The following is a 15,679-nucleotide window of genomic DNA, read 5'->3' as shown; positions in this document are numbered from 1 at the left end:
ACCAGTCTTTCTATCTCAGACTGTCTTCGCCTTGATCAACTTGAAGCAGTTTTTTTGGATGAGATACTTTGCCCCCTGCCCCTGATCGACTGATATGGGGAATTGGAAAATGGTTGATGAATGACTGTTAAGCCCTGACTGGGTCATTTATTATTGTGTGTTGGGATTGGGATGGAAATTGTTAAAATTGTGTAACTCCTGCTGTTATGTTTGAATGATTTTTAGGAAACCCTACTGTGATATGTATAGGCAGTCACTCTTGGGATTTATATGTGGGATGATTATTTGACAATTTATTTGCTTTTTTTTTTTTTTTTTTTGGATGATTCCATTTGCCTGAGAGAAAAGGGAAGGAAGAAGAGATAGGAAATTGGGGAAAGAGGAAGAATGGGCCCCCCTAATTTCCTGTTCACTTTGCCCTAGATACTTTGCCTATCTCACTAGATACACCCTATCTCACTAGTTCAGATTGAATTAGAAGTCCTAAAGGACTTAAAAGAAGTCCTTTTTCATTTTTACTCCTTGCTTAAACCTACTGGACTATGATTTGCTGGTTATGTTTTAAACTTTGAAACTCCTTATTTTGTAGGAGTTGCTCTGGCAGACTCAGTGTTTGGCATTTTTTTTTAAACAACCAGAAATCAGACACCTTGGGAGTCTCCAGTTCTGTAACCCCAGGTTCTTAACTGGTATCTCAGCCTTCTCAAAGGACATTTGAGGCCTCCAAAGTTTGGAATTTGCCTGCCTTGATGGTCTAACTGTGCATGCTCTCATAGCTCTGCTCAGAAATCTGTATCCTGGGCAGGGATAGGTGGAGCTACTCCAGGCCTCACCCTTCTCCCCTGCGGTGGGCTGCCTCTCTGAATGGGCAGCACGAGTGTCTTGAGCCCTGCTGCTCTATAAGCAGAGGCTGAGTTAAATGCACAAATGACTGCAGGCCACCTAACACAGTGAACTGTTGATCTTGAACTGTATTCTCTGGCTGAGATGGTGCTCCATCTGTCATGCTGCAACAGGGAGCTTTTAGGGTTGTCAGGGAGAGACTTGCCCTTGCCATATAAGTCTGTGCATTTTTCTAGTTCTATTTTGGTTTGTTGCCTCAAATAGGGTTGGTCAACATTATGGTTCTGGGACCTTCCAGGTATCTAGGGGAAGGTAATCCAATGATTTGAACTGTTGTGCCACAATTTCCCTGAATGGCCCTACCTCAGTTTCCCTGAATTGTTCTGCCTCAGTTCCCCTGTTTGCAACCCCCCCTTCTGTTAATTAGGACTAATATGACTTGGGTTAATTACTTGTACATGTGCCAACTCCAGATAAGGGGAGTTCAACGAAACCTATGGGCAACCAACCCTCCTACCGGCTTCAAGATCCTCCTGGCCTGGCTGATGGACAGGGCTGGCTGCACCCTGCAGAAGGACGTGTGACTCTTTCAAAAGCTTTGTACTATTCTTTGTTTCAAAATTACACTCTCTAATTCACTTAGGGGGGACTCCTTTATAATGATCTTCTTTGCCATTTCTTTTTTTCCTCACCTGGAATGGAATTCTTCACTGAGACCGCTGCCTACCAATGCCAGACCTGTGCCAAAGTGAACCCCACCCACACTGTGCTTGCTCTGCACCCCAAGGGCTTACACCGGGGAACACTGGGAATTTGATTTCACAGACATGGAAGTTCGGGTTCAGGGACATCATTTTCTTTTAGTTGATACCTTCTCAGGTTGTCCTGAAGCCTTTCTTATGAAGTCTGATTCTGCTTTGGTCATGGCCAAGAAACTTGTGACTGAGATTATTCCCCAATTCAGACTCCCTTTCTCCCTCGGGTCTGACAATGGCCTGGCTTTTGTTTCTAATATTGTTCAGTCCCTGACACAGGACCTCGGGTTCAAGGGCACCTGCACTGTGCCTATGGACCACAGAGTTCAGGTCAAGTAGAAGGCAAGAACAGGACACTTAAGGAGCACATTTCTAAGCCCCAGTTGGGAACTGGCAAGACCTGGGTAGGAGCCTATTCAGTGCTCCATTCCCATCCTTCCCCACATGGGGCAGGACAGCTCTTATGATGTTGCTAATGATTTCCTTTTCAAGTCCCTATAGATTCTCCAGGACACTCAGGCAGTGGTCAGAGCTCTCTATTGTGTCTCTGCCCAGCCTCCCTTGCCCCAGCCTGCTGGATGGGATCTCCACCCGGGGGGAATTGGATCCTGACCAGAAAATTTCCTCATGGCTCTGCATTGGAACCCCGCTGGACTGGCCCACATCAGGTCATCCTCTCCAATCCCTCAGCAGTGAAGGTGGCCGACTGTAAGGCTTGGATCCATCGTTCACATGTGAGGCCTTTTCCTGCTCCTGATGCACCTGTAGGACCTGACTCAGGAAGATCCTTATCCCCTTTTGTGATTTGGTCCTCTCTCTTGCTTCCCTCACCCTATTGAGAAGCCCAGCCGCTATTCTTCCTATGGATATGTGTGGACCTTAATAAGAACTACTGGGGGAGGTGGAAACCCGAAATAAAACTTGTGAGTCTTATTTATGAATGGCAGCCATGGTTCTATCTGGATCCATGCCAGCTCTTGGGAAGGACCTGGGGTATCAGGTTTTATGAGCAGGAAGAGATTTGGGAGCCCTACTCACAATCCAAAGAAGGACCTTCCAGAGGGAAAACATCCCCATAGGCCCTAATGCAGTTATTGATCCTCCTCATTTACCCCTGAGACCAGCTATGACCACTTCTCATCTAAAAGGGGAAACCACAACAACACCCCCTCAGCCTCCACTCCCTGGAGGACCGCTGTCTCCCTATGAGACCTTTATGTCAGCCCTTGCTGGATTACACAGGCTGATAAACCTGACCAGCCCCATCCTTGCCACAAGCTGCTGGCTCTGCCTGTACCTGGCCCCCCTTACTTTGTGGGCATAGGCGCCACCTGGGGCATAGAGGCCCCCTCCATCCTGAATCTTTCACTTTCCACCAAGAACCTGCCCCCAGAGTGCACCGCCCCTACTACAGATGGTATTTTTAACAACCCCAGATGTGCTGTCCTGGAGACCTGAGTCCTTGACAACCTGATAAGCTTAAAGAAATACTCCTTGCTGCTGCTTGAGAATGACACCCTAAGAGTGATAACTTTTTTTGCCTCCTGTTTAAAATAGAAATTCCTTTATTTTGTCAAATGTATCAAGAAACATTTTGATGTCTCTCTCCTGTTTCTATAAATATGTGGCCCTGAGACCACTCATTTGCTGACTCCCCTGTTCTGGTGGGGTACATTCGCTAGCTAGCAATGAACGCTCTTAAATTTTCATTATTTTGGCTGCCCTGTTTTTCTGTTGCCTGGGTACTTCAAGTATATGTTAAATACAATATATGTATACATATTTATAGAGTTATCTTGTTGCACAAGAAAAATCAGATTTAGAAAGAAGGTAAAAATAGCCTGGGAAGAAAAACAAAGGGGGCAGGTAGGTGACGCAGTGGATAGAGCACCAGCCTTGAATTCAGGAGGACCAGAGTTCAAATCTTGTCTCAGACACTTAAGACTTCCTAGCTCTGTGACCCTGGGCAAGTCACTTAACCCCAGCCTCAGGGGAAAAAAAATGCAAGCAAACAACAACAGAAAGAGTGTAAATGTTATGTTGTGGTCCACACTCCAAATATATATTTTTAAGGAGTTATTTATTTCAGATAATTTCTATGTTTCCTTTTCCAAATTCTCCTGCAAAGCTTTCCTTTCCCCATTTTTCTTCTAACTCCCTTTTAAGATCTTTTTGAATTCTTCCAAGAGAGCCTTTTGAGTTGGAGACCAGTTTATATCTCACTTTAAGGCTTCATCTGGAGGCCTTTTGCCTTCAATGTCCTCAGGGTTTGAGGACTGTTCTTCTTTGTCTCCATAATAGCTATCTAAGGTCAGAGTTCTTTTTTGCTTTTTTTGCTCATTTTAAAGGTTGATGTTTGGTCCTAGGGCACAGGGGAGATAGTCCTGAGCTTCCTTTTACACTGCCGTGGGGTCCATTATGCTACAGGCTTCCTCCCCAGGGCTGGGTAGATTTGGCCAACTTCTGCCTGTTATGTTGGGGTTCACGGGTTTTCTATTTGTCTTCTGTAGTTGTGTTGGAAGTCTCATAGTCTGCTGAGCCACTGGCTTTTGAACCAAGACAGAGTAGCCAAATCTGCTATATTTTGGCTAATAGCCTTGGATCATACTTCCTTCATGGGCTCCTGCATTGGGCTCCATCCCCCTCTGCCCAATTGGGACAGGTCTTTCTTAAAATCCTTTCAGATATCTTCTGCTGGAAATTTGTTATACTCCAAATATTTGTGAATTCTGTTATTTCAAAATCCATTCAGAGGCTTGAACTGGTGTTGATTTTGAGGAAAGTCAGAAAGAACTCAGGTAAAATCTGAAGAGTAGACAGGACTCTGAACAGACTAATTCCTAAACCTGATAGATTCTCTTTTCACCTCCATGTGTTAGAATTCCTTTCCTTCCTTCTTCAGGGCTCAGTTCATGTACCATTTTGTGTGAAAATCTTTCTTGGCTCTATCCAAATTATGTTTTATGTATTTATTTATTTACATGTTTCATCTCCCCAGATTTTTTTTTTATTTTTTCTTTGTCTCTCCAACAACTTAGAGCAGTGCCTTGCACATAATCTATATTTAATAAATCAATCAACAAACATTTACTAAGCACTCACTATGTTCCAGATGGCCTGGACTAGATTAGATTGGATTATTTATAGGGAATCACTACAATACTTTTTGTAAAATAAAACAAAAATGTTACCATAAAGTCACAAGTGAGGGAGTTAAAAGTCTACATTAGCTTGTTTTGAATGAGAGTTTTCAAAGTGTGGTTAAAAATCAGGAACCATGTGTGGTTTAACATATTTTTAAAGGTGGAGATCAGACTACCAAAACTGTAAGGTGAAGTGTTCACTTGGGTGAAGATGTTCCACTTTCTGATACTCCTATTGTTCTTCTTGCTTCTCTCTGAGACTCCAGCAAAAAACGGTATGTGTGTTTCCTAATTACCATAGGCATCTTTGGGTTTGTTTGATAAAAGAACCAAGAATAGGTTATAAATGGAGCATCTTGATAGTTTTCAGCTTGTTCCTTTGCCCATTATATTCAAGTTGATCAATTCAACATTTATGAGGTCTCTAATATATCTGAGCCAATATAGCAAAACATCTGGAGGGATAGAGAATCTTGGAATCAGAGAGACCTGCTTTCTAGGCCTGCCTCTGAATATACTAGCTGTGTGTGACCATTATCAAGTTACTTAATCTTGTAGCTCCCCACACCACTTTCTAAGATTATAAAATATAGAGAAGGGGTTGAGCTGTATTAGTGGAAAGATATACGTTCCCTATACTAATGAAATCTTATCCAGACTGGGATTTTTTAAAACAACAACAACCAACTTTGTTAGATTCTAGGAACACAAAGAAATAAAATTAAACAAATCCCTCGGGAAGTTTAAATTCTTTTTGTGAGCCTGCAAAGAGGATATGACATATTTACAAATAAGAATAATGGAAGATGATCTGAGGAAGGACAAAGCACCAAGAAAAGGGAAGGGGTAAGGAAAAGCATCATGAAGCAGATTGCACCTGAACTGTGTTTTGAAGGAAGACAAGGATTCTGAGAGCTGGAGATGAAGAGGAAATGCATTCTGAGTGAGCAAACAGATTGCAAATGAATGCAAAGTGATGGGAAATAAGAATTTTGAGCTCAGGGAATGGATAGTATAGTCTAGTATGGATGATTCATAGAGTTCTTGAAGAAGATTGAGGCTGGAAAAGCAGGAAAGAGTCAAGTTGCAGAGAACCTTCCAGGCTAAAGAATTTGTATTTTATGCTAGAAGCACCTAAGATTTTTGGATGAGGGAATTATATAGTCAATCCTGTGCCTTCAGAAGATTATTTTGGCAACTGTGTGAAGGATTTAAAGGGAATGTCAGGGGAGATAAATTTGTATTTATAATACTCCGGGCTAGAGATGATGAGATGCTTGAACTAGGGGATGTAGGAAATTCCATGTGAAGCACAAGACATAAGAGTAAACATTAACATAATCATCTAAAATTATCTTTTGTTTAAACTTTAGGGCTCCCAATTTGGAAGATGCTAATAGTTTCTGACAGAAATTATTTTCTCTGTCTCATTAGCACTAATGAAAACCATACAGAACAGAAATTGCTATTGCTCATTTTTTATCTTCAGTTTTTAATATTATTTGAACAAAAATATAAGCAAACTTTAAAGAATTTATTATTCTTATTTTACAGTTGAGGAAAATGAGCATACAGAACTTAAAGTGACTTGCCCAGAGTCACTTAACTAGTAAGTTTCAAAAGCTAGATACGAACTTTGTGGCTATAGGATAAATTCTCTATCTACTATGCCATCATTTATCTAGTAATAATCTTAGTAAAAATAATAATAAGCAACATTTATAAAGTACTTTAAGGTTTGTACAATGTTTTACAAATATTGCTTCATTTTGTCTGCTGAACAACCCTGGGAGAGAGGTATTATTATCATCCCATTTTGCACATAAGGAAACTGAAGCAATCAGAAGTTAATTGACTTGCATAGGGACATACAACTAATAAATATCTAAGGCTATATTTGTATTCAGTTCTTTTTGTCTTCAGGCCTAGCACTCTATAGTAGTAGGTTCGCAAGGTATGAACATTTTTGATAGTTCCTATCATGTAATAGCAAATTGATTTCCAGGAAAATTGCCCCAATATCAACAAGAAGCATAGTAGAGTCTCTCTTTCTTCACAGACCTACCAAAAATGAATGTGATCACTTTCCTCTTCTTTGCCAAGTTAAATAGTATAAGATAGTACTCAAAATTGTCTAATTTTCCATTTCTATATGTATTAGAGAGCTTGAACTTTTTTCCCCAGATGGTCATTGAATTATCTGTTCTGTATCTTTTGACAATTTATATATTATATTAGGGAAAAGATCATACTAATAAATTTCTGTTAATTTCTTATACATATTTGCATGTTATATTTTTCAAAAATTTTGTAGCAAAGAACCTAGTTTCACACACACACACACACACACACACACACACACACACACACACACACACTATCTGGCTGCATTGTTTCTTATGATGTAAAACCTTAGAGTTTTTTTACATAATAACCCCATCTCTCTTTGGCAACCATTTCTATATCTTATTAACTCATTTGTTTTCTCAGAAAGGAATACAGTCTTCCTTAATACATCAATATTCTCACTTCTACCTTCACATGCATATATAAAGATTACTTCACTCTATTTACAAAAAATAAAAATAAAAAAATAAATCTGCATTCCCACACATATACTCTTCCCCTTTAATGGGAGTGTCTTTCCAAAGACTGCCACCTCTCTCCACTCCATCTTCTTTGCTTTAGTTCTTTTTTCTCTTATCATATATCTGTGATACTCATTATTAATTTATTCCTTTCTTTCTCCCACTTCTTTTCTCAGCACTTTTACCCAACACCAATTTGCATCATTTAGTTAAGACAAAATAGCTATTGTTTTTGTTATCTCCTTCTTATGACTATGTTGCTGTATACCTGCTTGTTCTGGCTTCTCAATGTGTGGTCATGGTGGTTTTGTAGATTAAAAACTGCCATCATATTGTCTCTATGTACTTCTGTTTTTTCAAATAACATAAATTTATCATCTTTTGTCTTGAAAAATAATTCATGGCTTTGCTGATTTGTTATAATGAGCTTTAACTTTTTACATATTGAATTTTTAAAAAATTTCTTATGTAGGAAAATCTCATGCAATTATATTTGCTGTTTTTTGAGAAGATATTTTTGTTCTTGTATTACTGTATAATCACATCCTTGTCACTGTAATCTTGAAACTTGAAAATTGTGTGTTTTGGATGATTTGAATTTGAGGTTCATCTGTTGTAATCTTTTTCCTGAAGGAGTGGTATCAATTTCTTCTCACAGTTTTGGAGAAGTCTGATAATTTTAAAATGTTCTCTCCTTGTTTTGTTTCTTAAAATCTATCCCCTGTCTGTGTCGATCCCAATTCTTTTTCTAAATGTGAAAAGGTTATTTTTTTCTTCTTCCCTACTGTCTCTACCATTTTGTTTTCTACCAAAATAATTCTGTTTCTCATTGAGCCTATTGTTTTGCTTGTAATTGCTATAGATAGCTCTATATTATTGACTTTCATCATTTGGCTTGAAGATTTTAGCAACTGAGAACTATTGTAGGTTTTAGGGTTAGTATAGTGACATACCCAGACATTCACAGTTGCAGGAAAATTGTATACCTGGACAGACTCTAAAATTGTTACTGGCCTTTTTTTATTTCAAAAGTCTATTGTCTGATTTTTGCAGCAAACTTGAGATTACACTGAGAAATGCTGCTCCTGTTAAAAAAATTTTTTTGATCATAATCTAGTATGTGATTATTAATTATTTCATGCTCACAAAGAATTTTATAAATTAATTTAATCAGCCTAGAAACAATTCTATTCATTGTCAGATAATCCCATTCACAGTTACAATTAGAAGTTTTACGTCAAATTTAGTAATCACTTTCAATTAAACCCAACTAGTCCACACTTGGTAGAGTGGACCTACTTCTCGAAATTAGATAGGCATATCTGCATATTTCATTCTTCAGCAGGTTAGAAAAGTTTTCAAAAGTATCCATTTTTATAGTGTAAATAGTTTAGTGTTTATAGTGTAAATAGTTCTGGTTCTACTCATTTTGTTTTGCATTATATATAATAGTTTTACCATGTATTTTTGTAATCATCTATTTCTTCATTTCTACAACTCAGTAGTGCTACATCACATTCACAAAACATAACTTAATCATTTCAGGAGAACTATTTATATAATAATAGCAATATTGTTAAAATAATAATTTTGAAAGCTATAAGAAATATGATAAATATGATGACCATTCATAATTCCCAAAGACTGATGATGAAACTTGCTCACCATTATAGAGAGTTTGTATATTTTGGAATATAAAATGAAATATATATTTTTGTATATGGCTCTTGAGGGAATTTACTTTGCCTGAAGCAAAATTTGTTTTTTGTTACAACAAAATATTTGTTAATTTTTTTTTCCTTTTCTTTTGGTAATGTATGGGGTGTGGAAGGAGAAAAAAGATTTCTGTTAGTGTTGTTTTTTTTAATAGAGAGAGTGCTATAGATATGGAATGTTGTAAGCACTTTCAGATGAATTCACTGAATTATTATTTTTACTTAGCTGTTTTGCTTTGTTACAGGAAAATTCTCATGAAATGGGAATAACCTCTAAATGTATATAACAGTAAAATACAATGAAACTTTTAAAATTAAAAAAGAAATATATCAACAATTTTGTTATTTATTTCTCAAAAATATCTAAATATATTTGAAAATTAGGTTATTTAAAATAGAGAATAATCACTTTGAATTTTTATTGTTGCTATTTTATATTAATTCTTTTACTATAGTCTTCTTCTTCTCTTCTACTCGGTAAGTAGAAGAAAATAGAGAAAAAGAGTAGTTCTGAAAAACCAATCAGTAATTTGAAAATAGTAACAAAAAATGCATTTTAATCATTTTTTAAAAAAAAAGAAATATCTTTCCATTCCTACCACCCTTCTCATAATTGATCTATTTTGTGATTAGATTCTACCATTTTGGTTTGGGGCACATATTTGTGATGGTAGTATTCTAGAAATGAATAGGTATAACCCTGAAAGATCCCAACTACCCTATTCTAATATATCTATATTATGGGACTCAAATGTGCCATTGTAATTGTAGTAGTCAGTCAATTAATCAATATTTACTAAGGTTCTACTTTTTAGGAGAAGAAACAATACAGTGGAAAGAACAATACCTAAATCTAGAATATCATAGGATTTGGGTTCAAATCCTGACTTTAATATTACCTATGTGAACTTGGATAAGTCTTTTAGACTTTCTGGGCTTCTCTAAGTCATTTTGCAGAGAAGTTTGAATTTTCTCATCTATAAAATGATGGGGTTGGACTATGTGCTCTCTGAAGTTCCTTCTATGATCCTATAATCTTATATGCCAGGCCAAAAAATTAAACAGTCCTTGCCTTCAAGGAGCTTATATTCTATTGGGAAGATGATAGATAAATAGCTAGATAGTTGATAGATAAATGATAGAGATAGATGACAGATAGATAAAAGATATGTAAATGATAGATTAGGTGATGAATAGATAAATAGATGATAAATAGATAGATAGATAAATGCACATATATGTGGAGAAAGACAGAGGCAGAGAAAAGAGACACAAGAAAAAGAAAAGAGAAAGAGAATGGAGGAGGGAAGGAAAGAGACAGGGAGAGAGAAGCAGAAATGAGGAAGGAGTGTACTTTATGTATACAGAAAATCCACCCCAAAAGGATTATTTGTGTCTGACCTATGACAGGACATTCCAAGCTGATATTAGTTTGATCAGCACAGTCAGACACATTAACTTGACTATAACATAATGATGTCATTTTGATTGATCCTCTTTGAGAATGAAGGATAAAATATTTCTATCAATCAACCAACCAAGAGATATGAGAAGGAGTATTGTACACAAAGACTGACAAAAAGGCCAATTTGGCTGGACAATGGAGAGCTTATGAGGAATGAAGTATAATAAAACTGGAAATGAAGATTAAAGTTAGAATGTGAAGGGTTTTAAATTCCATACAGAAATTGGCATGCCGCTACCACTGAGCCAGAGGCACAGCATTCAGTTCAATGGGAACAACTCCTTTGTCTCTTTCTTTTTAGAGGTGAAACAATTTCCATCACTCATCATGGCTCAAGAAGGGGACACAATCAATATCACCTGCAATACTACTGGACAATTAGTTGGACTTTACTTGAAGCGAAGTTTTATTGAGTTCAAGAATGTGATGTATTTATCAAAAGAAGGTGAACTTATCAAAGATACAAATTACGAAAACCGTACCTTCTTCTCTGGTTCCTTGAATAATTTAGTGATCACAATAACCAACGTAGGACTGAGTGATACTGATGTCTACATATGCCAAGCCACAGTGCTCAACAACCTCGAGGGAAATGGCACCATGGTGATGGTAACAGGTACCCAATTCTGTTCATACTTCAGAGAAATGAATGTCATTCCCAAAATCTTTGCTTATATTGTTTTCTTTAACTATAATATGCTTTTTCTGCTCTCTGTTTGCCTAAGTCCTATTTTCCTTTCAAAACTTAACCCCAGATCCTTTTCTTTCATGAAGAACTTAGAAATCTTTTAAAAGTCTTCCCTAGAACTCATGTAACACTTGTTCTCAATTATATATTGCTTCTATTGTTAGGCATATTTTTTCTTTTTTACCACAAATGCCCTTTCTTTCAACCCAGTCTACAACCTCCCTATGGCAGGATTTCTGTCATTCAAAAATTCATTCATTCATTCAATCAATAAATATTTTGAGCATTTACTTTGTGCAAGGTACAGTGTTGGGTACTAAGGGGATATAAATATATGTCCCTTGTTCTCAAGACTAATAGGGAAAATAAGACCAGAATACAAATAATGCAAATTAGAATTTAGTCAGTTTGTAAGAAAATTACGAACAAAAAGCAAGTAACCTCATATTGTGGATAGACTACTAATTGCAAAGTTAGAGGATCTCTACTTAAATCTTGGCTTTGTTATTTTTTTTTCCTGAGGCTGGGGTTAAGTGACTTGTCCAGGGTCACACAGCTAGGAAGTGTTAAGTGTCTGAGACCAGATTTGAACTCGGGTCCTCCTGAATTCAAAGCTAGCACCACCTAGCTGCCCCGACTTTGTTATTTTTGACTTAAGTGATCTTATTCAAGTCACAAAATCTCTCAGATTTATTTTCCTCTTCTGGAAAATGGACTAGAATTTATATAAATTCTCTTCTAATTCTAAAATCTATTTATTCTATGATTCTCTATGATTGTGAATAAGAATTGTTGTCCTTTCTCTGTGTCTGGACACCTAGTAGGTGCTAAGTAAGTACCTGCTGATTGATAAGTCTATCCTATGCTATAACAACTTAAGAGGAAGTACAGCAAAATAACTGTATGGACATGTGTACATACATGTATTTAACATATTTAACATGTAGTGGTCTACTTACCATCTGGTGAAGGGGTGAGGGGAAGGCTGGGAATAATTGGAACAAAAGGTTTTGCAACTGTCAATGCTGAAAAATTGCTATAAAATAAAATTTAAAAACTTAAGAGGAAGAAAGAGTCACTTTTAGGCAGGAAAAGCATGGAAGTTTTCCTAGGGCTGGTCCTGAGCTGGACCTTGCTGCTGTTCAATCATTTTTTCAGTTGTGTTTGACTCTTCTTGACCTCTGAGGGATTTCTTGGCAAGCATACAATAGTGGTTTGCCATTTCTTTCTCTAGCTCATTTTATAGTTAAGGAAACTGAGGCAAACAAGGTTAAGTGACTTGCTTAAGGACATACATATAGTAAATGTCTGAGGTGAGATTTGAACTCAGGAACATTAATCTTTCTGGCCACGCTTCGCACTCTATGCATTATAGGGCCACCTAGCTGCCCAAACTGCACCTTAAAGGGGAAACAAAAGATTTTCAATATAAAGAGAGAATACATTGAAGGCATGAAGGAGGGCATGAGCAAAGACCCAGACTGAGATAATAAGTACTCAAATTGGGATTTGAACTCCTGACCCCCAGTACAATGCTTTTTCTATTATTTAGGGAAAAAGGGACTCTGATGAGTTAAATAACTGACTCAAATCACACAGCTAAAGATACAGAGATAACTCCTCTTTTTTTCCCAGAACTCCCCATCTACCTGTGGGAAGATAACTTGTTAGAGTCCTACAAATTACTTTCTATTTCCTCTTTCTAGAAAAAATCTGGAAAAAAGAAAATGGCAACATGAAAAAATCACAGGTGTGGGTGATCTTGATTGTGATATCTTTCTTCATTGGATTGGCTCTGTGGCCACTGTTTGTGATAATCAAAAAGCAGGTAAGTGAATCAAACCTGTTGCTTGTCTTGTGTTTTTTCATTTGACTATTTCCCCAGCCCAAGAGGTTGAGCTTCCCTCAAAAACATAGAGGAGAGGGCAGCTAAGTGGTGCAGTGGGTAGAACACCAGTCCTGAAGTCAGGAGGACCCGAGTTAAAATCTGGTTTCAGATACTTAACACTTCCTAGTTGTGTAACCCTGGGCAAGTCACTTAACCCCAATTGCCTCAGCAAAAACAAAGAAACAAAAAACATAGAGGAGGCAGTAAGAGATACAGAAAAAACAATCATCCAAAAATCTCAAATACCATCTCATTTTTGGTAGGGCTCCTTGGAATGGGGTCCCCTGAGTGCAATGTGTATAGAAACCTAGGTCAGAGCTAGTATTAGTTAGGAAGAGCAGTTTGTGGAGAGGGAAAGGAGGAGCAGAATTTAGGAATGACTAGTGGAAATGCTATGAAGGTCATGAAATGCTCAACAGAATTCTAAAGAATAAACATTGAAGAGGTTGGAGATATCCCAAAAATTCATTTTCAAAGACAATTGGGAGACTGTTTAGCCATGTATTCCTTACATGCTTTGAAAGAGAGATTTCCAGAAAACTGATTCCCTGCTAGGCTCCTGGCTTTTATCTCCAACTTTCTTAAAAACCAAACATCCTTAGAATTTCCAATAGAAGTTGAATGAGTCAGGAAACACAAGAGATAGTAGGGAATAACTAGTAAAATTGTCTTTTCCAGAGTGAAAAAACAAATAGCAAATTCAGTTCTAATGGGATCATAATGCCAATTAGTACTAGATTGCTCTCTTCGGTGACAGAAATCACTTTGCTATATAAATGTGTAGTTGGGTGTATGTGTGCGTGAGTAATTATACATAATACACATATACTTACAAATGTATAAGTGTATATATATGTATATATGCATATGTATATATACATATCTCTCATACACACGCATACACTCATACACTGGATCATAGATAAAATTCACCTGCAGTAGACTGAGAATCTTGGTCTGGATCAATCTTTAAAACTCTTTCAGCTCTGAAATCTATAATCTTATGAATTACTTACAACAGCATGATGCCATGAAAATAAAACTGGAGTTAGAGGCAAAAGAGGTAAGCTAAAATTCTGGCTTTGCCATTTAATACTTTGTGATCCAAAGTGATTCACTACCTCTTTGAGTCTCAGTTTCCTCATCTTTAAAGTGATGATTTTGAGTCAATGCTGACTCATACTCTGATTTCAGATGTGTCAAAAATAGGATTTGAATTCAGAATCCTTTCTCCCAACTGCCTTCCTTTACAAATATAAGGTGTTACTGTGGAATGAAAAAAAAAAAAACAAAACAAAAACAAAAACAGTGTTTTATTTCTGAAAAGACATCTGATCCAGTCCTAAGGGGATTACTCAGCTTTCAAAGGAAGAGCTGAAGCATTCAAACTGAATTAAAAATAGGAATAATTGCTTTTATTTTCCAGGTACACAATTCAAGGACTCAAAATACAACATGTAGCATATATGAAGAAATGTCCTGTTCCGTTCAACACAACACAACATGCCAGGAGAATCAGTACAACTGACCAGCCTCACTATGGAGATCGAGCAAAAGTACCCTATAGAAAGAACATTTTCCCCTCCCCATTATGTGATTTGTCTCTGAAAACGAGGAACTTGGCTTTCCATCAGAAAATAGCCAACACAAATCATTTTAGGACAAGGGAGATTAAGTTGTTTAATAGATTTTAAATTTCATAGCATTAGAAATGGAGGAGATCAGATCCAACAAGTGCCAACCTACTCCCCTTCCATTTTGCAGAATTTCCAGAGACCATACATATAGCAATTATCAGAATTGAGATTTGTATCCAGGTCATAGGGAAGAGAATGCTGGGGAGGGGAAGAGAAGAAGGGAAAAAGATGGGAAGATGGGAGAGACTTTTGAAAAGGGGGAGGTATAACAATAATATACCTGCAAAAAAAAAAAAAAGAAAAGAAAAAGAAATGAGGTCATTGAATTGTCTTTTAAACTGCAGAAAAGAGAACAAAAAGGAGTTCAGAAGAAGACAACACTGAGATTTGGACATGGGAAAGAGTCCATACTTAGGATACAACTGTAGAAAGGAACCAATAGATACCAGAGAAAGAACCATTTGTCTTAACACAAATTTGTCCCCTTGAGGCAATATTCTTTATGGTGGCTTTGTGCTAAGAAACTTAATTCATCACTATTCTGTGTCATATTACAGTCTGCACCATTCACAAATAAATACTTTGTAAAAATAAAATAAAAAATTTTTAAATCCATGAATCCTTAAAGATTGGTTCATTGGCCCTTGACTTTCAACACTATCTATATCCTCCTGATGGGGTTTGAATTACTGCTTAAATCTTTGGGAGCACAGAAACTTCTTTTTTTGAGAAGATTGTGGACTATTTTGACACTGGGGTAGTGTCCTGAAGGTCATCACATGCATTTGATGTTAGTGGGGCTCACAGTTGCCTCAGAGTTCAGAGGGAGCTAAGGGTTAGTTGAGTTATGCTGAGCTAAGATCATACTGAATGAGGCTGCCACTTTTTTTTTTTTTTTGAAAGTATTTTATTTTTCTAAATACATGCAAAGTTAGTTTTCAACATTTGCCTTTGCAA

General features: G+C 37.0%; 1 protein-coding gene across 4 annotated transcripts in view; it reads left to right on the top strand.

Annotated features, from left to right (window-relative positions):
- The window catches only part of CD7 (CD7 molecule), a 33,734-nt gene extending 18,396 nt beyond the window's left edge, over positions 1-15,338 (top strand). For 2 of the 4 annotated variants that reach the window (XM_074260518.1, XM_074260520.1), the window contains exons 3-5: positions 10,811-11,125; positions 12,904-13,025; positions 14,512-15,338. In XM_074260518.1, the coding sequence (XP_074116619.1) occupies positions 10,837-11,125; positions 12,904-13,025; positions 14,512-14,613 (513 nt within the window). In that variant the 5' untranslated portion in view covers positions 10,811-10,836 and the 3' untranslated portion in view covers positions 14,614-15,338. Of the gene's footprint in view, positions 1-2,222; positions 2,333-4,942; positions 5,017-10,810; positions 11,126-12,903; positions 13,026-14,511 lie in introns of those variants that run through there. The other 2 variants (XM_074260519.1, XM_074260517.1) reach the window with 2 other exon arrangements.
- The last annotated feature ends 341 nt before the right edge of the window (positions 15,339-15,679 follow it).

The sequence above is a fragment of the Sminthopsis crassicaudata genome, chromosome 4 (assembly GCF_048593235.1).
Source record: "Sminthopsis crassicaudata isolate SCR6 chromosome 4, ASM4859323v1, whole genome shotgun sequence".
NCBI lineage: Eukaryota > Metazoa > Chordata > Mammalia > Dasyuromorphia > Dasyuridae > Sminthopsis > Sminthopsis crassicaudata.
This window is presented reverse-complemented; position numbering and strand designations above follow the sequence as displayed.